At 34.1% G+C, this 25,959-nt stretch overlaps 1 protein-coding gene across 6 annotated transcripts in view; it reads right to left on the bottom strand.

Annotated features, from left to right (window-relative positions):
- The window catches only part of ASCC3 (activating signal cointegrator 1 complex subunit 3), a 329,002-nt gene that overhangs the window by 168,031 nt on the left and 135,012 nt on the right, over nt 1-25,959 (bottom strand). For all 6 annotated transcript variants that reach the window (XR_014065459.1, XR_014065457.1, XM_081530206.1 and 3 more), the window contains exons 12-13: nt 20,720-20,896; nt 18,208-18,279 (exon numbers count right to left, since the gene is read on the bottom strand). Coding sequence is in view for 4 of the 6 variants with exons in the window: in XM_081530206.1 (XP_081386332.1) it covers nt 18,208-18,279; nt 20,720-20,896 (249 nt within the window). In the remaining 2 variants the exon portion in view is untranslated. The remainder of the gene's footprint in view (nt 1-18,207; nt 18,280-20,719; nt 20,897-25,959) is intronic.

Raw genomic sequence — 25,959 nt, 5'->3', positions numbered from 1 at the left:
TATAGGTACATTTTTGACTGCATAGAGGGTTGGTGTCCCTAACTCCCAAATTGTTCAAGGTCAACTGATATTTTAATGCCACTGCAAAGTTAAAAATTCGGGTTTTAGAAAGAATTCATAAAATAAGCTATTCTAAGAGCATCTTAAAAAAAAAGAAATTCTTGACTTTGAAGTCAAAAAGTTCCTAAATCAAAGCGAACTATATTTACAATGAATGAAATTATTCAGATTCATTAACTAAAATAATATCTTACTGATGGATATGAGTAAAGAAAGCACTTTTATATTTTATAACAGTAGAAAATTTGACATTTCCCTGATGGCCCAGCAGGTAAAGAATCTGCTTGCAATGCAGGAGACACAGAAGACGTGGGTTCAACCCTTGGGTTGGGAAGATCCCCTGGAGGAGGAAATGGTAACCTACTCCAGTATTCTTGCCTGGTATTCCATGGACAGAGGAGCCTAGCAGGCTACAGTCCATAGGGTCGCAAAGAGTTGGACATGACTGAGTGACTAAGTATGCATATTTGGATTACATCAGTAAAACTATTATTACTAAAAATAGGGGTAAAATAATAAATTTTAAAATTCTCTATTTTATTAATCATGAGTATAACAACTAGCATTTATCATCAGATATTCCTGCCAACCAGTTGCATTACTAATTTACTAATTTCATATATATATGGCTGTGCTGGGTCTAAATCGTGCACTCAGGATCTTTTAATTCTGGCATGCGAACTCTTAGTTGTGGTATGTGGGATTTAGTTCCCTGACCAGGGATTGAACATGAGGCCCCAGCACTGGGAGTACAGAGTCTTAGTCACTGGACCACCAGGGAAGTCCCAAGCATATTTTTTAGTTTTAAAAGACATGGCAAAAGCTTTATCACATACATAAACTACCTCAAATAGGATTACTTGTCTTACCTATGTCAGAAAACTATATAATTCATTGATTAGTCTTCATGCATTAAATTATGCAAATACAACAAGGTCAGTAATCTGGGGTAGAGAGAAGTGGTTCCACAGCGCCAAGCCGTGTAATTAGATCTATACACAGCAGTTCAGAGCCACCTCTGAACTCTCACACTGAGAATCTATAGCTCTTCTTGAGAAACCCAAGCTTTTTAAGTGATAAATAGACTCAGGTTGTCATTACTGAATTACATTTAGGGTATTACCCTGAATGTGAAATATATTCTCTATCAATTTCTCTAAAGGAATCATTTTAATATTTATCCGTTTCTGTTTCAGTTGTATGGAGCTGCTATAGTTGGTTAAAAGAAATCTACAATATTTTACATTTTCTAAACCCTAAAGATACTAGTTATCAAAATGTATAATAATTTCAAAAAAACAAACTTGGATGGCTTAGTGGCTTTATGTACTATAACAGCAAAAATACATTATATTTCTAGCTTAGCTCACTATGAAAAGTATTATTTTACAGTCAATTTAGCATGTGGCAGGACATTGTACAGTACACTTAGAAGCATAAGACAGTTACATTTCAGTATGGCCTGTAAAATATTATGACCACACAAAAAAAGAAGAGTTTTTAAAACATAATTTTAAAATGGTATTTTGAATGCATTTTCCTTTTGCTATAAAGTTTTTAACATAATTAAAAACATTCTTAAGTATCAAAGGGCAGTGGAAAAGTATACTCTACTTTCTGGTTCAGTCCTAGTTTGCAAGGGTGTGGTATAGCATTTTCAGCTACTGGTCTCTCTTATGATTATGCAAATACAATACTTTGTACCTGATTTGAACAACAGCAGAGTCATAGCTATCTGGTGACTAAAAGACACTACATATGAAAACTTTCAGGCTACTGCATTCAGCCAGTATATCCAATTAGTACTCCACCTGTTTTTTCAAAGCTCATAAGGAAAAAACTACTGGTTTGCTTAGTCTAATATATATATGACAAAGTGGAAGATCAAATCCCATCCCTACATGAAAAGTTAAACTGATGTTGCATACCTGAAAGATCAGTTCATTTGGTATCACCACAAGAACAGAAATTACTCATCCCTGTAGAAATTATGAAAAGTTAATGCCATAGGACAGTGGTTTAAAAACTTATTTTGGCTGTGTAATTCTTTCTTTCACTAAACTCTTTGGCAGGAGCTATTAAAAAAAACAACAAAAACAAAAAACAAGGCTACCTAAGTGGACCTGATAGACTCAAATCTCATTTCTGCCTCCCAAACAGCATACCTCTCCCAACCTCATGCCAGCAATTCCCATGGCCCCTTAGAGGACGCTGGAGCAGTCTAAAAATAACAGCTGTGAGAGGAACTCTACTAGGGGAAAGCAACTGCTCAAAACTGAATTTCCTTTTGGTTAAAAGTTGAAAATTCTAAAAACCCCAATTTCTCTTTCATTCTGGTTGATATTTTGGGGGAAAAAATAAGTGGAAAAATTCATTTATGAAATAAATTACTTTCACTGGTTTCTAAATACCATTCTCTACACCAGATTTGCTTGCAGACATGATCAATCAGAAATGATTAATCCAATTCTGGGATGTGGACATGTCAAAAGGATAAAGAAGCCAGTTTGAAGGGGCTCCCAACTGCCAAATTTGGGCTGATATGGTCATCTTATAATAATGTAATAATGGATTATAATCTTTTGAATAAAATAAGAATCTGAGTCAACAGAGAAATGAACAAATGGAAAGAAGGGGAATGCTTTTTCTTACATACAATGGAATGAAAGGAAACATGGAGTTAGAAAATCATCAACATGCTAAAATGAGTAGGAAAAAGTTTATTGTGAAATCTGTAATTTACATTTTATGCACAATGATTTAATTAGCCTTTGGTTCTTTCATCAGATTATAAGCAACACAAACACAGAGTGTCTCTGTTTTCTGTGTTTAGCACAGTTGCTGGCCCACACTGGCTATTCAAAAAATATTTGCGGAATATGTAACAGCATTGCCTTGGTCTAGTTGTAAAAGCCATCTCCTTTCTTTTCAATACCTAGAATTAATACTGACAAATCAGATATGGTTCATATGCTACAAGAAAAGTGTAGCAGTTTCTATACTTAGCACTCTACCCACTGTAGCTCTCACATTAAGAAGGCAAACAGGCTCCTCGAAGAGATCCTAATTATGAACCATTCTTAGTAATTTACTCTCTGCAATCCCATGGACTGTAGCCCGCCAGACTCCTCTCTCCATGGAATTCTCCGGCAAGAATATTGGAGTGAGTAGCATTTCCTTCTCCAGGGGATCTTCCTGACCCAGGGATCAAACCCTGGTCTCTTGCATTGTAGGTAGATACTTTACAATCTGAGCCACCAGGGAAGTCCCAGTAATTTACAAGCTTCTAAAGTCTACAATTCAATTTCCATTTAAAATTTCAGTCTACATTGTAAGTGTTAAAAGATTTTAAGTGTTCATACAGACAACACATAAGTAAAAATTTTAAGAAACATTATGTTGAAGCCAACCTACTTGTAATAATTAATTTAATAATGAAGTAATTCAATAAAGTTCTAAAAATCCAACCAGTCTGAATTCATGCTTTGTCAAAGATGCTTTCAACTATGACTAATATTTGAACCAAACTACACTGCTCTCAGTTAGTCCCCATAGTACAACTGTGTTAACTTAATTCATTTCTAAACCTAGGTCAAACCACTAAAGACTGATAAAACAGAATAAAGAATATTTCAATACACTATAGCATCACACACAGAAAAATGCTTTACTGATGTCCATGACAGTCCAAATTGCATTGGCATTTGTTATTGACAGTCCCAAAATAGCTACATCTATTCTGTATGGCAAATTAAGCAAGACTAGCTAGTCTATTACTATGCAAATAAAATTCATTAGTGAGCTAACAATTTCATTTCTACAGATGCTGCTGGACTTGAAGTTATATTACTGTTCAACATTATAAGGTGTTTTGGACTGAATCGAATTTCAGTAAGATAAGAACATAAAACATGCATTTTTAAGATTTCTATCAGTATTTTTGATTTATTTTCTTAGACAATAATCACTACTTATAATTCCTAAATATCCAACTGTGTATATAATATTCTCAAATAATACACTTGAATAGATTCTCCCTAAAAAGAATTGTTTAAACTTTCTTGAGCAGAAAAAAATCCCACTAAGCCAATAAACTCTCAATAAAATTTACTAACTAGACTAATTAAAACTGTACTGCTATAAAGAGAAAATCACAAAGTTGTAATTCCTCTTAGACCGGCTCTTAATTGTATCCATTTTTTGTGACTGCTCTTGTGTTTGTGCTTACAAAATAAAAAAACACCTTAGTTCTCCATAAATCTGTACTGTACTCTTTGATTGACCCATCAACAAAAAAAGAGAAAATAAGAAAAAAGAAAAAAAAGATCTACAAACCCAAGTTGAGATACTTATAACTGTACTTTAAAAAAGGTACATGGTCATTTGAACATCCATTAAGCCATTTTAACTTACTTGGCTTTTCTCCATGTGATTTAAAAAATACAGCTACAAGACAGAGCAGATAAAATACCATAGTATGAAAAAAATGAGATCAAAGTCCACAGAGAATGAAACAAAGGACAATTGGAGAGAGTTAGGTTCAGTTCAGTTCAGTTCAGTTGCTCAGTTGTGTCCGACTCTTTGCGACCCCATGAATTGTAGCATGCCAGGCCTCTCTGTCCATCACCAACTCCCGGAGTCTACCCAAACCCATGTCCATCGAGTCGGTGATGCCATCCAGCCATCTCATCCTCTGTCGTCCCCTTCTCCTCCTGCCCCCAATCCTTCCCAGGATCCGAGTCTTTTCCAATGAGTCAACTCTTCGCATGAGGTGGCCAAAGTATTGGAGTTTCAGCTTCAACATCAGTTCTTCCAATGAACACCCAGGACTGATCTCCTTTAGGATGGACTGGTTGGATCGCCTTGCAGTCCAAGGGACTCTCAAGAGTCTTCTCCAACACCACAGTTCAAAAGCATCAATTCTGCGGCGCTCAGCTTTTTTCACCATCCAACTCTCACATCCATACATGACCACTGGAAAAACCATAGCCTTGACTAGACAGACTTTTGTTGGCAAAGTAATATCTCTGCTTTTCAATATGCTATCTAGGTTGGCCATAACCTTCCTTCCAAGGAGTAAGCGTCTTTTAATTTCATGGCTGCAATCACCATCAGCAGTGATTTTGGAGCCCCAAAATATAAAGTCTGACATTGTTTCCACTGTTTCCCCATCTATTTCCCATGAAGTGATGGGACCAGATGCCATGATCTTAGTTTTCTGAACGTTGAGTTTTAAGCCAACTTTTTCACTCTCCTCTTTCACTTTCATCAAGAGGCTCTTTAGTTCTTCATCTAGGTGAGGTTAGAAGGATTTTTATAAAACAGTGGTAGCAGAGAACTATTTTACTGGGATAATTTAGTAGAGTACTTGTCCTTGCAAGATACCTTTAGGTCTTGTTGGAAAAAGATCCTCCCTGAAGTTCCTGGTGATCCTACATGGTCAGGGCCTTCTGAGCAGTGGAAACTGAAGGGCTCTACTAGCCAGAGGATGTCTCCACTCCCCCAGAACCATTTCTTCCCATTCTATAGGTAATAAAGCCTAGAGGCTTCTTATCACTCAAAGAGACACTACTTATACTCCAGGGTACAGGTGCCCCTTCCCTCCTCAAGAGAGAATCTATTTATATTCCAGAGTGAAAGAGAAGGTCCTTGGGCAGGTCAGTTGGTCTACTTCTTTGTCTCCTCTTGTTCCTTCCCTCTCTCTTCCTTACATCCTTTCTCCCCCTACTAGAAGGGAGGATGTACCAGCAGCTGCTACATAAGTTTCAAGTTTTATAATTTTCGATCATTCCTATGGGGCAACCCCTGTGCATAGAGACAGCTGGCTCTTACCATGTTACCCTGTAAAAAGGGGCAACCAACACCATGCTCTATGAATAAACTGAAGGTCTGTCCCCTACCCAAGTGTCTCCTATTTCTGTGTGCACGTGCACGCGCGTGTGTGTATGTTTTAATAAAGTGAGCCTGTGGCTAGCTAGCATGCATGTAGAATAATACCTTCACAAGACTTAAGTCGTTCACCATATTTCAAGAGCAGCCACTAACTTGATGAACACTGTACAGGTGGGAACTGCCCACTTTATTTGCCATAATATAGTCAGAGCTGGACTTCCTATCTACTCATTCACAAAACCAAGAAAAAAGTAAGATAAGATCTGACACTATTATACTATTCTCTTAAAAAACAGAATATTTTACTATTAAGTATAGAGACATAGTTTCTTTCTTCCCATCCCTTCTCACTTAAATATGCTACTATGACACCAACAACAAAAAACTGATGAAACCCTTAGTTACAAGAAAAGACAGTAAACGTTTGAAGCGGTTCATTGAATTTAAATATTCAACTCTCTTTTTTGCATTTTTTTAGCAAATACACAAATAGCTGTATCAGATTTCTGGGACACAAAATTTTACACTTAGCTTTAATAAACATGGGAAGGAAGTCAAAAAGGGAGGGGATATATGTACATGTATGGCTGATTTATTTTGCTGTGTAGTATATACTAAAACAGCATTCTAAAGCAATTATACCCCAATACGAATTAATTTTAAAAGAAAAAAAATACTGTAAAAGATGGCTACGAAAATGTAGTTAACAAACCCTTGGGGTGGTAATTAAACTTATTAAATATACCTACCAACTGCTTCCAAATATCAACTGCTACCAAGTCCAAATATCAGCTGGAAACCAGCTAATAGAAATTTAATGTATCATTTTCTAAAATGAAATAAACAGCTGTCAAATTAACTTCCAACAATTTAATGTAAAATATTCTGAATTACTGTCTGGAGAATTTTCCATGGTGTATAAAAGAAAAATGATTACAAGCAGTCAAATGCTTGTTTTAGTACTTCCCAAATCTATATCACTACTATTATTTGAACAATAATATAGATAATTAAAATAACATAGTGTAAAATGAACATAAATGTAAACTACAAAACAGTTTAAAATGTAAATTTAAACCATGAAACAAAGTTTACATTTATGTTTATTTTACACTGTTATTTTAATTATTTATATTATTGTTCAAAGAGAATTAGTGAAAATTCCAAATATACAGAGCATTTGACAAAAGTAAATACCACAAAATAGTCAATGCTTCTTTTGTATTATTTAACCTGTTAATTATACATGTACTGTAATTTAATATTGCAATTACAAAAATTACATCAATAAATTACCAAATAATCTAATAAATTCACTTCCTAAGTTTGGAATATTTCACTTAAATCAACTGTGGATCTATATTGAATCTTTCAAATAATAAAATTTATAACAAATTATATACAATTTAACTAACTTTACTTTTCACGTAAAACATGCATTTATACACTGGCTACTTGCATAAAGCATAATGCAAAGTCTGATAGTTACAGTTGTACAGATCTAACAGGAAAATTATATAATAATATGGTACTAGTACTTATAAGAGGGCAAAGCAAAACTTGTACTATCTTCACATTTTTCTACTTAAATATGAAGAGGGGCAACAAAGAAGACACAGAGAATGAGAAAATGGATAGAAATGGTGATAACTTCTATAAGGAAATTTTACTGATTCAACGTATAAAAATAAAACCAGTTTGAGGAAAGTAAAACCACTTGTATTACTTCCAATTTTATTCCAAGATTAGACATAGCATTTTTTTTTCTTTTGATCTTTTGGCTGAAGACCTATAGGCTGTATAAGGATAGATGAAAATTTAGTTTATATCCTGAAAACTTCTAAAAGTAATTCTGAGACAAACTGTTCCATGTGCTTGAACACTTGGTGCTGTAATTCCAGAAACCACTGATTACTAACATTAAAAAGCTCAAACGCCTAAAGATATGTACATACTTGTATATGTCTGTATGCACCAGGAGAAAACTGAATACACTCAGGGGCAAGGGCACTGAAGTGAGGAGAGGTGAGGAGAAAGTAATTCATTAGTCTTTTCTTTTTATATATTTGTGTTGATTCAGTTGTTATAAGAATGTGTTATTTTAGTAATAAAAGTCCTTGAAGACTTAGCAAAAAAGTAATGTTAAGAACAATGAAGGAAAACGCAATACTAATATTCCTCATCAAAAAGTATTCCCTGTGCAAATGAAGAAAACATTACAAAGCTAACAAAGAAACTGATAAAATCTCAAGAGTATAATTGAGTACTCCTTTGGTAAACTATAGTTCAGAAACTTCGCTTTCTTAAAATTGTAAAATTTTAAAAGCGTTCAAAAGTTACTCCTCTAGGGCTTAATGAGTAGAAATAAAAGAAAGAACATATTAACTTAAAATAACTGGTGGCACAAATGTTATCCATATCATGAAAAACAGCTAAATCACATGGACATTTTATTTTAGGAGAAAATGAGATAATTTCGTATTTCTAAGAGAGAAGACTATAAATACATGAAATAATATTAAGAATAAATGTATGTAATGAAATATTTTTAAGGAGAATACCAGCATTCTTTCATTGATCTTTATAGACTACAGGGAGGAAAAAATTCCTTAAGAAAGTAATCAAAGCAATCTTTGATGTCATTCCACTTCTCCAGGTGTTCTTTCCTCAGCCTGGACGTTTGGCTTCCTGTGGATCTAATTATTATTTTCTTTGAAGTTGGTTGCTCCCTAATCCTTTAAGAATAACTTCAGACTTACAAAGACTACCATATCTTCCATTCACTTATTCATCACACAATACGTGAACACCAACTGTGTGCTAGGTACTGGAAAGGCCATGATAATATGATTATGAGCCGGAGCAGAGATGGCCCCTTTCCTACATGACTTACGATCTTCTACTGAAAGTGAAAGTGAAGTCGCTCAGTAGTGTCCGACTCTTTGTGACCCTGTGGACTATAGCCTACCAGGCTCCTCCGTCCATGGGATTTTCCAGGCAAGAGTACTGGAGTGGGTTGCCATTGCCTTCTCCGCCACTAAAGGGTACAACGAAAAAAGGTGGCCCAAAAGGTTAGAAGGTAAAGAAAAGGAAAGTGAGTTTTGTATTCTAAGAGCCAGAAAAGAAAAGCACAAAGAAAAACTGGCATTTTGCAACTACTTCCACTTTATAACCTCTTTGTAATCCCTTTGATTATTTTATTCTCAACTGTGAGTGACCATCATAAGGGAGTTTCACCTTAAAAAAAACCAAAACTTTCATTAAGCATGTATCAAGTTTTGCTTTGACTTAATATTTAGTTGAAACTCCCTTTGGCTTTGGCAGGGGAAAGAGCAGAATGCTTTGGCTGACATCATTTTCCATGTTCCTAAGTTAGGCATGACCAAAATATGCAGTACAGTGATCACAGGATCAACCTTGCAGCTGACAGTGCTAAGAAACTATTTCCCCTGAACTATACTGTCTAATTAAAAATTTTGACTTCTAAATATAATTAGAATTCAATTCTCTTTGATACATTTTCATTATGTCATACCAGAAATTCCTTCTATGATAATAAGAATGTTCTGTTTTGGTATTCATTTTAACTAAATGTACACAGATATACTGTGGAAATCATACAGGGAGAAGATGAAAAAAAAAAAATCTAAGCGAACACTAGTAATACTGATTAAAACGTAAAATATAGAACTCAACTGTATCAAAACTAATTTTTGCCTGTGAAATAAGGAAGAATAAGGAAATTTCAATTTGATAGCAGACTCATCAGAGCTTTCTTCTGGTTGGTAGGGAGGGTTTTTGTTTTTGTTTTTTTCCCAAAGGTAGAAGTTTAGTGAATGCTTCCTTTAGAGTTTCTTATACTTAGAAAACATCTAAAATATTTCTTTAGTACTACCATCTTTAGCAGCAAAGATGAAGGAGAAATGTCCTTAATTCTTATACTCATGATTGTTAAAATGTCCCCTCCTTATGAATTTTGCTCATATTGGCTCAGAAGGTAAAGAATCTGCCTGCACTGAAGGAGACAAAGGAGATACGGGTTCAGTCTCTGAGTCGGGAAGATCTCCTGAAGGAGGAAATGGCAACCCACTCCAGTATTCTTACCTGGGAAATCCCACGAACAGAGGAGCCTAGCAAGCTACAGTCCATGGGGTTGCAAAGTGCTGGACACAACTGAGCACCTTAAGCACAATGGCTCTTATATTCCTTGGGTGCTATGTCAAAGTTTGGGGAAGGAAGGAAGCACAAAGAAGGCAGAAAAGAAAGAAGCTCTGAAATAATTTACCTATAAAATTCATGCTGTAGACAAATTTGATATGACAAAACCATTAGTACCAAGAATGAGAGATGCTTGTATCTGGAGGAAGAAAACTTTTTAAGCAAAGGGTCAATGGAAAAGTTCCATTATTAAAGCTAGCAAAGTAGTTTTTTTCAATTGGACATAATTACTTTTAGACAAACTATAATTTAATGCTAAAAAACAAAGAATTTCCATCAGACTAATAAATTAATACATAATTATTAGTCAGTTTTTAAGGTGGTTTCTTACTAGAAACATATATATCTATGAAAAACTTACAAATAATGAAGAAAAAAGCACATATGTGAATAGGGAAAAGCTGATGTTTAGCATTAATCCAAGGTTGAAACTACTTTTTTCTTTTTAATACTGCAAAACCTTTTATTCTTGAAACTGGAGGTAGACTTTGAGTAAGAAGTTATTGAGTAAGGATCTTAACATTTTGATAATGTGAAAAAAGAACAAGTAAACTTATAAAATATGCTATAACCTCTGAGGCAGTTTCTAATTTCTTTTTCTATCACTGTAACAAAGTTTGTATAACTAGAAATATCTCAATAGGGTTAAGGCATCAATTATTTTCCTATTCCGTGAGTTACACAGGAGGAGGGGAATTATTAACAGGAATGATAAAGCTGTACTTGCATTTGGTAACGCAAAGAGAAGCTTACAAATGAGACGTCTCATTAGTTTGAGCAGATGGATCAAAATTAAAGGCTGAATCGCCAACTTTTAATTTCCCAATAGCCAAGAAGAGCTTGAAGTCTTGCAGAGTATGACTGTTGAAAAGTCAACATGAAAAGATTTTCTCCATCTGTCATCACACATGCTTGAGTGGAACACAACTGCCTCCTACTGCTTTTAATACTTTTAAGACAAAGTTGCATATGAAATCTATTAAGTACGTGAACACACAAGTTTGGATGATTGGTATACTGAAACCCATGCAACATTATGATCAGAGACCAGCAGCATGGCTTTTGAACATGAAATTTGCTCTGTTCTAATTAAATCTAAGTGGAGAGAAATAAAATTAATTCATTTATATATTTAAGAGGAAACTTAATTCTCAGCATGAAAAGTATTTATTTGCCTGAGAGTTATAGTTTTTTTTTTTTAATGGACACATATTTTTAGTCTCAATAATGGTCTGAAAAGTAGTTGCTCTAATAAAATTGTTTAGGGAAACCACACTAGAGAGAAAATCCAAAATATGAAACAACTTGAAGGCAAACAAATAAACAAAATCAAGGAATAGTCTTTGAAAGAATTTTTTAACTAGTTGGCAAGGTGGCGGGGCATGAGGTGGTAGCGAAGAAAAAAAAAGAATGTTTTCCTGAACTAGAACAGACTGACTTACAATCTTTTACTCCTGTACACTAACTACTAAGCTATATTTAAAAGGCAATAAAATAAAGCTACAGTTTGTTAGGTACACAGTCCTATAAGAAATAACTTATGCTCCCTTAATAATAAAGAAAAGTACATTTATCAAATATATACTGGCTGCTTAATAACAATGCACTAATGTACAGTTAGTTATAACTGAATTCCAGACCAAAGCTCTCTGGCTCTCTCTCTGTCTATTTCTCTTTGTGTCTCTCTCTGTGTACACACACACACACACACACACACACACACACACACATATACATACACATAATTTACTACACTTTCATATGTAAAACAAAACATTTATACAGAAGAATTTCTTAGAATGAAGTGCATATAGTTAGACTTTTCAGTCACTAGAGTTAGGGAGAATAATATAATTGAAGAGTTAATTTAGCTGTCAGTTTTTGAGATAAGTTAAAAGATTGTTGAATTATCTATTTTTCATTTTCTGACAGATGGATACAAACTCATTTGTTGGAATTTATCACTTGGAACCTTACACAAAGACAGCAAGTGACTAGGATAACATTATACTCAACCTCAATTATGAGGGAAAAAATGAAACTAAACTCTACTCCACTAGGGAGTTCTCTGCTAACCTTCTAATAAAAGCAGAGGACCACAGCTTAGTGAAGGCATTTCTTCAAGAAGATAAGAGAAAAATAATCCAATGAGGGAATGCAAGGCCCTGAAAACAAACTTCCACATGAGCCTTAGTAATCAAAGACTACCATGAAGTATTAATAGCAATTCTTGTGTGATGGATTCAGTCAAAGATTGCTAGCCTTGTTGAAATAGGTTATCTACCTCAGCTTCCAAAATCAAAATGCAAAACAGTCCTCTTTTCCAAGTATGCACACTGCAATCCCAGTTCTGGACATATTACAAAGACAATCAGCAGAAGCTGCCACCTATCAAGCTAACTGAACTTCTAAGCCAAATAGTATTTGGCAGAGCAACTTGCAAACAGAAGATTTAAATAGACAGAACGATCCTTTTGAAAAGACTAAAACAAAAAAAGATTATAGTTTTGGGCAACTTTCCCAAAGTTACATACATAATACAGATAATTTAAAGAAATGAAAAAGAGGTTTGTTCTCAAATTGTGTTGTAAAAGAGCTTTTTACTGAAATGATCACATTAATATAAAAGACTAAGATGCTGCCTTAACAACCAACAACCTATTACTTAACATCTGAAGGTATTGGCCTGGGCATTTGTAATACGAGTAATATTAGAGGCAAATATCAACTAATGGGCCATAGTCCTGATGCATTCAATATTTCCCAGCATCCCCAATAAACTAAGGATCTATGAAAATGAGCAATTCATCACAGTGAAATCCTATTTATCACAGAGTCCCCATGTACATGACACCACACTAGGAACTTAATCAACAATATTTCCTTATAACCCAGTCTTACTTAGTGGGACCAGTTGCACTGGAACACAAAGCCTTAAAAAAAAAAAAACAACACTGCATAGAACACTGATTAAACTTTTAAAATCTGACATCTTAAAGTGTTTATTTCATGTTATTGTTTCCATTTATTTTTCTATCATATCTTTAGGTAGAGAAAATAGAGAAATTAGAAAATTAAGAGAGTAAAATGCATTTTAAGAAATGGGAGGACATACACCAACACTATCTCTGAATGGTAGAATTCAGTCATTTTTTCCCCTCTCATTTTTACTCTACAGAGTGCCCAAGTGTTAAATTTGTTTAAACTCTTTTACTGGTCACTCTCTGTTATCAGTATATTAATCATATTTTATATTAAACATTTTAAAGATGTAATTATGGAGGCCAAAGGCCACAGGGTCACACATGAAGCAAAAAACACAGGCAAGAACATGTTTTTCTAATTGAAAGTAACTGCACATCCAAAGCAAAGCACGAACAACATGATATGTAAAACACGTGTTTTTGTAATCATAATTTAGAGGTAATTGCAGATACTTAAGAAAAAATTTCACTGGTAAAACACACGGTCTTATACACCTTAAAATTGTAAAACAAATTCAAAATGACACACACACATCAGATCATAACCTACATCACACAACTTGATAATATTCAGAAGAACATGGTGTACATTTGTAAAATCCTTTGTAGGTCTGCTATGACAACAAAATGTGATAACCCATTTGGAGTGCATTATAGGATCATGGGGTAAGATAATAAAATGTGGCCATTTGTGCCATAATCCTATTTTAGACAACTTACCCTAAGTAAATGTTTCAACAGAAAAAATAATAGAAAGATGATCACGACAGCAGCCCTGCCTTTAATAAGGGACTTCCCAGGTGGCATCGGTGGTAAAGAATCCACCTGTCAACGCAGGAAACTTAAGAGACACAGGTTCAATCCCTGGGTTGGGAAGATCCCCTGGAGAAGGGCATGGCAACCTACTCTAGTATTCTTGCCTGGAGAATCGCATGGACATAGGAGCCTGGTAGATGACAGTCCATAGGGTTGCAGAGTCGGACATGACTGAAGCGACTTAGCACATCTTTAATAAGAGCAAGCTGCAAACATTTAATGTACTCAATAAAGGTGGGATAACCAATAATGAGAAGAACAGCTGCCATTGGCTTAATGGTAAAGTGACAGTGTAAAGTACTGAAGATGCTGTGTGTTATATCAACATAAGCTTGTATTTCAATCCTGGTGTGACCTTTTACTCACTGTATGACCTTGAGAAGCTGCTTAACATGTCTTATGTTCAATTTATCTTTTAACTAAAGGAGATTTAATGCTTATATCAGAAGATTATGAAGATTTAAAAGTCCAAAGTGACTTACACAGCATCTAAAACTTAGAACTTGAATAAAAACTCCTTTCTGTCTCTTACAGACATTAACATTGAGAAGACCATGGAGAAACAATGAAAAATATTTACTATTTATTAAGGAAAACAGTGAATATAAAATTGTATATACAGTGTAATTATCATTTAGCAATGGACTGTAACTAATGATTAAAATTAAGTTTGAATGAGGAAAATTAAAAGCTACATGTGCAAGTGGATTAAAAAAAGACCAGCAGGTCATGAATAAAAATTATAATAATAATTTGAAATGGTAAAATAATAGTAGAATTATGAAAAATTTTTGTAATACTGTTATTTTAGTTTTACAATTTAAAAAAGTAAATGGATATGTAGGTATGTGTAGAGAACTGAAGAAAGTCCTACTATTATGGAAAACAAACATCATCACTCATCATTGAGACAGAAACTGTGAGACCTGCAGCCTAAACTCTACTTCTTAGGGCAGAGAACCTGAAAACAATCATGGTTATCCTGCTCCTTTCTTGTTTTGGGAGAGGGATGTGAGCACAGATCTGGATAGGAACTGATATCTAAGTGTTCCGGTAGGTTCTTAAACTGCAACCACACTTTACAGAGTCATCCACAGTGCATTTTTAGCCAGACCAAAGTGTACAGAAAGGGGACAGCTTGGTGGTCACGTATCCTTAAAAGGCTAGTGATTGTGGACACCGTGACATGCACACAAAAAAATGGGAGGTAATGCATGTGTGCAACTTCTGCCTTAGTTTTGCACTCTCTCCATTCCTGGGCTCCTCCTGCCTTATAGTAGCCAGCCCCTGAAAGGCTGAAGCTTCTCCTGAGGCTTCCCAGCTTAGTCTGTCCTTTCTAAACAGGAACCAGCACTGTGAACCTCACTCTCCATCTCACCTTTGTCTGGTCTGAATTTACTACTACAAGTGCCTGCCCTATGGCAGTTATTGTTTTGAAAAGTAATGCAATGGATGGAATCACTAAGAATGAAAGGGCTGGCAGTGAGATCTAATCTCTACTGACCAAACATGCCCGGCCAGCATTTGAACTTTATGATTTCTAGAGGGGCATGTTAGCCCCTGTAACAGCCAGAGAACAAACTATGCTAGAAGAGGAAGAGGATATAACCTTCCTAGGATTCTTTAAATATATTTACTTGGACTTTTATCTACCTACAATAGAAGATATGACCATTATATTTCCCAATATTTAGGAATAAAACTGCATTTTATTTTTTAAAAAGACATATTTTGTAACATAAGATTATATGGAGAAAGGTTGAAGTAGTTTAATAAATATTGATCTTGCAATTACACTCCTTGGTATATACCCAAAGGAAGTGAAAACTACTGTCCACATAAAATCTGTTCAAAGCTGTTATGTACACATAAATTGTGGTACATCCAGACAATGGCATAGCATTAAGTGCTAAAAAAAACAAGCTATCAAGCCATGATAAAGCAGGGAGTTACCTCAAACACGTATTATGGAAGAAACCAATCTGAAAAGGCTATAAATTACAAAAGGCTACAATCTTATATGATTCCAACTATATGACATTCTGGAACACACAAAACTAGAGAGACAATGAAAAGATGAATGGTTACCAGTGGTTAAGGGGAAGGAAGGATGAATCAGTTGAGCAGAGAGGGCTTTAAGGGCAGTGAAATTTTCTTTATGACACTATAATGGTGGATACATTGTCCAAACCTATAGAAAGTACAACACTGAGACTGAACCCTAATGTAACCGATGGACTTTAGGTGATACTGATGTGTCAACATGAGCTCATAGACTGAAACCAAAGTGTCACACCAGTAGAGGATAAGTTGATGGTGGAGGAAGTTGTGCATGTGTCAGGGTAGGGGGTGTATGAGAACTCTTTCTACTTCCTGTTCAGTTTTGCTGTGAACCCAAAATTGTTCTAAAAAATAAAGTCAATTAAAAAAATCAATGGAGAAAACATTGAAATATTTACTGAATATTTCTAATATGGCATAGGCTCCAGAGCTAGATTCCTTAGCTAATAATACAGTTGATATCTTCTGTAATATAAAAGTTGGAAATAAATGTCCATGGTGGTAACATCTAGCTAATTACACTTAATTTATCCTGTTCTTTTACAAAGATGGTGCAAACACTGGCAGCTATGCCACACATTGCTTTGTTTTAGGATTTCCTGTGAAATGCTACCAAAAGTTTCTCAAGATAGCATTTTAGGATCATCAGACATTTGCTACAAATAAACCTCATGAGGAAATCTAGAACAAAGGTTGGTACACTACAGCCTGCGAGTTGAATGCATCTGTTCCTGTTCTTATTAATAAAGTTTTATTGGAACATAGCCATGCCCAATTGTTCCTATATTGTCCATGGCTCCTTTCATGCTACAACAGCACAGGTGAGTACCTGCAACATAAGCCCCACAAAGTGTAAAATATTTACTATCTGGCCCTTTCCTGAAAAGTTTTCGGTCTCCAGACCAAGAATAAACTGGTGGTATTTGGTAATATTTTTGTATTAAAGAAAGAATATTGGTTTTTTATACTTCTTTACTTGTACATGATAAATAATGCAACCAACCCCACGAAGCAGTTCTCTAATGAGGATCAAAGAGGACCAAAGCTATAAAATAAATCCAAATAAAGTGATATGAGACCATGGTTAGTCAAGATGTTACACTTACATGGTCATATTTGTAAGAACACTACTAAAACAAAGGCAATATGTTACTTCATTCAGCACAGCATCTCATCTTCTTATCTGAGAAATTAGGATAACAGTGTCTGCCTCATTGGCTGCTGAGAGAAGTCAATGAGATAATAAGTGTAAGGTAATTTTAGCAGTTTCAGGTATTTATTGATCATTAAGAAATATATTAATAAGTTACTAATATTTTCATACAATTTAATCATGATTTCTTTTCCTTAAAAGTTATTCCTATAACTAAGGACATTTTATTAAGGTAAGAATTTTAAAACTGTGCCTTTAAGGGGGAAAAATGCATCAAGAATGTTGAGTGGGCAGTATCCCACTTTCAATTCTAGTTTATCTTTGTTTTATATATTGAGGCTCCAAACAATATTTAGTCTGGGGAAAAAAAAAAAGATGTCACTGCTTTTAAAATGAATTTAAAAACAAAGGACCAGAAAATATTTCATTTTACATGCCATAAAAGGCTAACAACGTAGAAAAAAAATCCCATAATAAAATAAAGTGACCTGAAGAACCATATACAATTTGGCATTGGTTAGCTTTTATGTAAGTAATTATCATTATTCTACATTTTTCTTAACAATCCTGATTGTAACATCTTGAACCTTGGAATTTAAAGTAAAAGCAGTTAATATCCAAACGATATGAAAATGTATTATATGTATATTTCAATTGCCACTACTTCATGAAATAGTAAGAGTAATATAACATTTTAATTTCTTACATTATGCAAATAAAATTTTTATGTGTGAGAGAAGGTTGGTATTTTTAAATAATCTAAAATCTTAAGGATGAAATTCTTCTTTCTCTTATCTATTTAATAAAAATGACGAACAAAACATCATGATCTATCAATATTAGAATGATAGTATTATCTTTGAAACATTTATGACTTAAATGGTTACCTAGTGGACTAAAATATTACTAAGAAATAAAACCTGTGGATCATTATTTCAGAATTGAAGAACACTTTTAAGACCATAAAAATTAATAATTTTAATCATTATGCAATCTCTAAAAACAGTATAAAATAAAGTGTACCTGATGTCCAGCCTTTACTTGCTTCAAAACACTTTCATAACATACTTCATCCATGTTATTCAACTGTTGCACCTTTAAGTTTTTAAAACATGGAAAATATCAAATAAAGCAATTATAAACTGCTTAGCTACAAAAAATCTTTACCAATTATGATGCATCTCCTTTTATTTTCAGACTAGCCAGAATGCTGAAACAGGAAGTGCAGTATCAATACGTAATACATAACAACCCATAGGAAGTAAACACAATGTAATTAAAAACTACAAATAAAATACCTCATATGCAACACTTTCAGTGTACTAACTTTATTAAGAATGCCAAGCTTTTTAAAGACAATAATTTTAAGAACAATATTCTAATTAGAAATATTTTAAAATAATTTTAAGGTTCTTTTCACTGTTTTCCCCAGAGAAGCCCAGTCTTCAGGCTGTTTTTCTTCTGTTTCATTCCATAAAAATATAGAGCTTTCTTAACTCTCAAAATCACAGAGTATTACTGTAGGATATCAAAATGTAAGGAAACTTACTATTTCTGTAATGAATATGGAGTTCAGTAAATATTTTTCTACAGAAACATTTTCCAAATTGATTGGAAATTTAGTATCAAATTCATGAATTTAAAAAAGGTCTCATTTTCTCTATTAATGATGAGATGACTTCCAACCAAAAAAAGGTAAGGCATGTGCCTTACCTTAATCAGCAGGCATGTGACCAAGCTTGTGTCTCTCTATTTAATACTGATTCAGAGTTTGCATGGGATGAAAATGTTATACATCTAAAATCACAAGACAATTGACTCTCCATTAATGATTCAAAAAAAACCCACCAAAACTCCTCCAAACAAAATTCTCAACAATTTTTTTGGTTAAATTTGGATTGAATTCTGAACAAGGGCATTATTTCAAATTAGATGTGTCATGGACACTATTTTCCCATATTCTTCCACAACAACTGCATCATATCATGAGCTTCTGAAAGAAACTTTCGAAAATCTACAAGGGTTTCTTAGTATAAGAAACAACAAATTAACAATGGTTAAAATATATTAAATGACACCCTGGGGAAAAGCTTAATTGTTACCAACTGTACATGTCAGCTGAGTGTAAAACTAATGCATTTTAGTAAGACAAAAAAGCATATTTATAACTAATATGTATAATTAGCTTATTATTTATACTACATAAGATTGATAAAAGTATTTTTTAAATTTTGCCAAATTTCTGAACCTTCTAAATAATTACCACAGATGAACATCTCACACCATTCCTTTTACGATTACAATGCTAACATATTGTGGTGAAAATACTTAGAATTTAATTAGCTTTAAGTGATTCACCAATTTCTATGATGAAAATAAGTTTTATGATAGCTGAAAGCATCTGAAAACACTTTATATTTTTCTGTGATAATCATCTGCTATCATTTAAGTTATAAATTGAAAGAACAATCTTATACACAACTCTACATCTGTTCTAATGATACATTAAAATAAACTAAATAATCAATATATTTTAAGATATAACCAAAAAAAAAGCAGCAAGTAATACTGAAAAGCACTTGAAACAATCAAAGATGCATTTCATAAGTATTACTATATCATGAACTCTCCTTTGTGTATACATTTGAAATGGTTCCCCACAATTCTAAACATATCTTAGTTAATATGCAGATAGAGTATATTAACTGTTGCAGTGATATTGGCTCTTAGTATTTTCTAAGTATTTTATTTATAATATTGTAAGGTAAAAATAGCTTTATTTTAGTAACAAAATTATTTTTAGACAAGAAGTAATATAATACACTAAAGACCAAGTTTGACACAGTAACACATGATTCTATCTCATTTTCTTTTATAAAGAAAATGAATGGCCCATGAATCTTCTCCTAAAACTATTTGTTCCACAGGGGGAAACAAGTGTCATGAAACTTAATAAACGTATAAATTTTAAGCAAAATATTCCTTCATGATTCTATAAAAGCCTAAAATAAGCACCCTGATAATGCAAATGGTACATGGTAATAACATTTAAGGAACATCTCAAAAGAATTTCAGAAATGCTGCTTGTATATATAATTAATATGATAATTATATAACAAATTAAATAGAACACCTCATTTAGTAGTTGTTATCATGAAATTATTTTTCAATTGTATATATGGTATTACTTACTTTAGATGAGTAATATATCATAATATATACTGCTGATTTAACTAGAGTCTTTTATTATTTCACTGCCTTCAACCCTATCAAAATAACTTCTTGAATATATATATAACTTATATTCTAGCTAAGAATACAAAATATTCACTGATAACAGCAATGCAAACTATTACAAGCAGCTTTTTGGAGAGGAGACATTCTCCTACATATAGTTGAGGAAATGTGCTTGATTTTTTTCTAAGCTGTCATATTTGTAATGGCGGTCTGAAGTCTCTAATGTCAAACAAGTATTAAACAATATATCAACAAAAATATTTCTAGAAAAGCATAATTTTTTAAAAGAAGTATTTACCTTATTTGTACTTTTAACCCCTAGAAATGTCTGTCCAAGAGGAACAGGCCGAAAACGGCCATCAAAGAAGAAAAGTCCAATGCAGGGATTAACATGTAAAAATGTAGCAACGTCGAGGTAGTTGGGTAAGGTAGCAGAGAGTCCAAGAATTCTTATCATACTCTGTGTGGATTCAACCTATAGAAGTTAAATAACATATAAGACATTAAATAAATTATTTAATTTATACGTTATATTAAATAATGTATAAATAACATGTATAAGTGTTAAATAACATATAAGGCTGGATTTGTACTTAGTTTAAAGTAAGCTTTGGTAGTATAAAGTATGAAATATTTGCAGTAAAATAAGATCACTAAAGACATCGAGAATAACACCACATAGTCTGAAAGATAATATGAAAAAAAATGGCCTAAATTTGGCATGTGGAATGATATAAAAATGATTAAAAATGTACTTTTAGTGTACTTCCTGAACCAGAAAATTCTATTAGTCAAATGGTTTCTTTTGTTTTCCTCCTAAAAGTGTAACAAGGCAAGTGACACGTGTTAGGCTTCAGTGTTAAGTTATAATTTCAAGCACTTAAAGTATATACTCTTTATTCTCAATTCAGTAATTTCAAATTCATTTTAAATACAAACACTTAAAAGTCTGAAATAATTAAGGCAGATTCTTTCAGTGTACAAATTTAAATTTAAAATGATATACTGTATAAGGGAGAGTTTGTGTGGAATAACAGCCAAAACTTGGGGGGAAATTCAGAAGCTACTCAAAGAATGTACTAAGCTTCATTCTTTGTGTTCACTCAGTTCATTTCAGCTTCTCAGTCATAGCTGACTCTTTGCAACCTCATGGACTGCAGCAGGCCAGGCTTCCCTGTCCATCAGCAACAGCCGAAGCTTGCTTAAACTCAGGTCCATCGAGTCGGTGATGTCATTCAACCAACTTAACCTCTGTTGTCCCCTACTCCTCCCACCTTCAATTTTTCCCAGCATCAAGGTCTTTTCCAATGAGTCTGCTCTTCGCATCGGGGGCCAAAGTATTGGAGTTTCAGCTTCAGCATCTGTTCCTCCAGTGAATATTCAGGGTTGATTTCCTTTAGGATTGTCTGGTGTGATCTTGCAGTCCAAGGGACTCTCAAGAGTCTTCTCCAACACCACAGCTCAAAAGCATCAACTCTTCAGTTCTCACCTTTCTTTATGGTCTAACTCTCACATCCATACATAACTACTGGAAAAACCATAACTTTGTCTATATGGACCTTTGTCAGCAAAGTAATGTCTCTGTTTTTTAGTATGCTGACTAGGCTGGTCACAACTTTTCTTCCAAGAAGCAAGCATCTTTTAATTTCATGGCCGCAGTCACCATCTGTAGTGATTTTGGAGCCCCCCAAAATAAAATCTGTCATTGTTTCCATTGTTTCCACATCTATTTGCCATGAAGTGATGGGACTGGATGACACGATCTTAGTTTTTTGAATGTTGAGCTTTAAGCAGCTCTTTCACTCTCATCAAGAGGCTCCTTAGTTCCTCTTTACTTACTGCTGTAAGGGTGGTGCCATCTGCATATCTGAGGTTATTGGTATTTCTCGTGGCAATCTTGATTCTAGCTTGTGCTTCCTCCAGTCCGGCATTCCGCATGAGGTACTCTGCATATAAGTTAAATAAGCAGGCTGACAATATACTGCCTTGATGTACTCCTTTCCTAAACTGGAACCAGTCTGTTGTTCCATGTCCAGTTCTAATTTTTGCTTCTTGACCTGCATACAGATTTCTTAGGAGGTAGATAATGTGGTCTGGAATTCCCATCTCTTGAAGAATTTTCCAGTTTGTTGTGATCCACACAGTCAAAGGCTTTGGTATAATCAATAAAGCAGAAGTAGATGTTTTTCTGGAACTCTCTTGCTTTTTTGATAATCCAGCGGATGTTGGCAATTTGATCTCTGGTTCCTCTGCTTTTTCTAAATTTTTGAACATCTGGAAGTTCACAGTTTAGATATTTTTGAAGCCTGGCTTGGAGAATTTTGAGCACTACTTTACTAGCATGTGAGATGAGTGCAATCGTGTGGTAGTTTGAGCATTCTTTGGCGTTGCCTTTCTTTGGGATTGGAATGAAAACTGACCTTTTCCAGTCCTGTGTCTACTGCTGAGTTTTTCAAATTTGCTGGCATATATAGTGCAGCACTTTCACAGCATCATCTTTTAGGATTTGAAATAGCTCAACTGGAATTCTATCACCTCCATTAACTTTGTTCATAGTGATACTTCCTAAGGCCCACTGGACTTCGCATTCCAGGATGTCTGGCTCTAGGTGAGTGATCACACCATCGTGATTATCTGGGTCATGAAGATCTTTTTTGTATAATTCTTCTGTGTATTCTTGCTACCTCTTCTTAATATCTTCTGCTTTTGTTAGGTCCATACCATTTCTGTCCTTTATTGGCATTCTTTGGAACTCTGCATTCAGGTGGATATATCTTTCCTTTTCTCTTTTGCATTTTACTTCTCTTTTCTCAGCTGTTTTTAAGGCCTCTTCAGACAGCTATTTTTCCTTTTTTGCATTTCTTTTTCTTGGGGGTGGTTTTGATCACTGTCTCCTGTACAATGTCACGAACCTCCGTCCATAGTTCTTCAGGCACTCTATCACATTTAATCTCTTAAATCTATTTGTCACTTCCACTGTATAACCGTAAGGGATTTGATTTAGGTCATACCTGAATGGTCCAGTGGTTTTGCCTACTTTCTTCAGTTTAAGTCTGAATTTTGCAATAAGGAGTTCATGATGTGATCCACAGTCAGTGTCTGGTCTTGTTTTTGCTGACTGTATAGAGCTTCTCCATCTTCAGCTGCAAAGAATATAATCAATCTGAATTCGGTATTGACCATCTGGTGATATCCATGTGCAGACTCATGTCTTGTGTTGTTTGTTGGAAGAGGGTGTTTGTTATGACTGGAGCATTCTCTTGGCAAAACTCTGTTAGCCTTTGTCCTGCTTCATTTTGTACTCCAAGGCCAAACTTGCCTGATAACCCAGGTATCTCTTGACCTCCTACTTTGGCATTCCAGTCCCCTATGATGAAAAAGACATCTTTTTTTTTTGGTATTACTTCTAGAAGGTCTTGTAGGTCATCATAGACTTGTTCAACTTCAGCTTCTTTGGCTTTAGTGATTGTGGTATAGACTTGGATTACCATGATATTGAATGGTTTGCCTTGGAAATGAACAGAAATCATTCTGTCCTTTTTGAGACTGCACCCAAGTACTGCATTTCAGATTCTTTGTTGACTATGAGGGCTACTCCATTTCTTCTAAGGGATTCTTGCCCACAGTAGTAGACATAATGGTCATCTGAATTAAATTCGCCAATTCCAGTCCATTTTAGTTAATTGATTCCTAAAATGTCAATGTTAACTCTTGCCATCCTCTTGTGTTCACTGCTAGTGTTTAATATTTTAATTTTGCTGCTAAACACTGCTGATAACATTGATTAATTTGTTTTCCAGTCATTTATTAAGCTTTTAATGCAGTGCAGAGAAAGCAGGGGTTTAGAGTCTGTAAAAACCACAAAAAAAACACTGCAATGTATCCCATTAACAGTAGCACCTTCTAAAAATTGTGAGAACGAAGAGAGATGACATGCAGAGGTGACAGCTGTTGTTCTAACAGAAGTGTAGTTAGGAACTTAGGCCAGGAAGAAAGGTGTTTAAGATACTGTACTTGGCAACATTAGTGGTACCAGTTAGAGAAGGGAGGTAACAGAAATGTAGAAACGATTGTGAGAAATCTTGCATGCCAAGAAATTTCTCCATTTTACGGCTTATGAACACAGGACACTATCCCATTCTTGTTCAATTACGTTTTTACGATGACAGCTTATAGTATTCTCATCTTTTTTGATTTCTAAACATTCTGTAAAATTTCTTTACCCTTTCTAATTTTGTTTACTCATAGGTTTTCTACTTATTTGTGATTAGATTTGTTTTAAGTTTATTTTACTTTTTTAAAAACTAGCTTTAAAAATATTTTTATAGGACTCTAGTTAATAAATCTAGTTTATCGTTTTTCTATTTTGTATTTAATTTTATTTAACTTTAGTATTTTTCCATTTTTTAGCAATTCTATTTAACATTATCTAACAGTTAAAATTTAATAATTAACTTATTATATTCCCTACCTATCTGCTTCATTTTAGAGCATAATTTGAACTCTGAATTATAAATTTGTCTGTACTAAGTAAAGTTTCATTATTTTCTAATAAGAGTGTTGTCACTCTCTCTTTTCCTTCTATGTGCACTTATTGAGCTCTAAGTGTCAGACAAATAGTCTTTCAAATGGTTGGGTTTTATATCAATTCATCAAATCCAAAGTGTAGAATGTATGTGTGTATGTGTGTGTCTATATCTATCTATATATACACACATATATGTATGTTTGTATGTAGATAGAATATATAGATGTATATATTTGTGTGTATATAGTTTTTTATCATATAGAATTTCTTTCTAAATTTCTATTGTGATTTTGCTGTTGTTGTTCAATAGCTCAGTTGTGTCCAACTCTTTGCTATCCCATGGAGTGCAGCACACCAGTCTTCCTTGTCCTTCACTATCTCCCAGAGTTTGCTCAAATTCATGTCCACTGAGTGGGTGATGCTATCTAACCATCTCGTCCTATATTTTTATATATTACTAGGCTTCCATGTAAAATTCTAATTTAAAAAAGGGCTTCTTACCTGGGAAAAAGTTTGAAAACCTCTGATGTGATTTAAGTACACATGACTTGGAATGAATCTGGTAAGCTAATCAACTTCAACCAAATTCCTTTATGAGAGAATGCATAAAAAGAGATTCTCAATCTGTAACAAAAAAACTATACAGTACTACTATATTTTTAAATCTAGGAATGTTTAATGTTCTTGCTATCATAAATAAAATAAGGTGATTCACCAGATATACTTATTTGAGCAAATATTTTAATTATTTTTTTTCAGTTTTTTATGACCTTCTTGGTCAAAAGTTGCTTGCCTCATGTTAGTATCTTCAAGTTACTATACCTAAGTGAGCAGCTCGCAACACTGGATTTCACCTTGGATATTTCAATACAGTCCAAGGTCCCGCACTCCCTGACATAAATATCACTTACAAGAACTAAGAGAAAATGTGGCCCTGTGCATTCCAAACTCATTCTGTAAGTAGGACAAAATGAATCTGCTTACTTGTAATGGGTTATATCTGGGCTTAT

This window comes from Giraffa tippelskirchi, chromosome 9 (genome assembly GCF_054371585.1).
Source record: "Giraffa tippelskirchi isolate mGirTip1 chromosome 9, T2T-mGirTip1v1.2.pri, whole genome shotgun sequence".
Taxonomy (NCBI): domain Eukaryota; kingdom Metazoa; phylum Chordata; class Mammalia; order Artiodactyla; family Giraffidae; genus Giraffa; species Giraffa tippelskirchi.
Note: the sequence above shows the minus strand (reverse complement) of the source record. Positions and strands in the feature narration are given on the sequence as shown.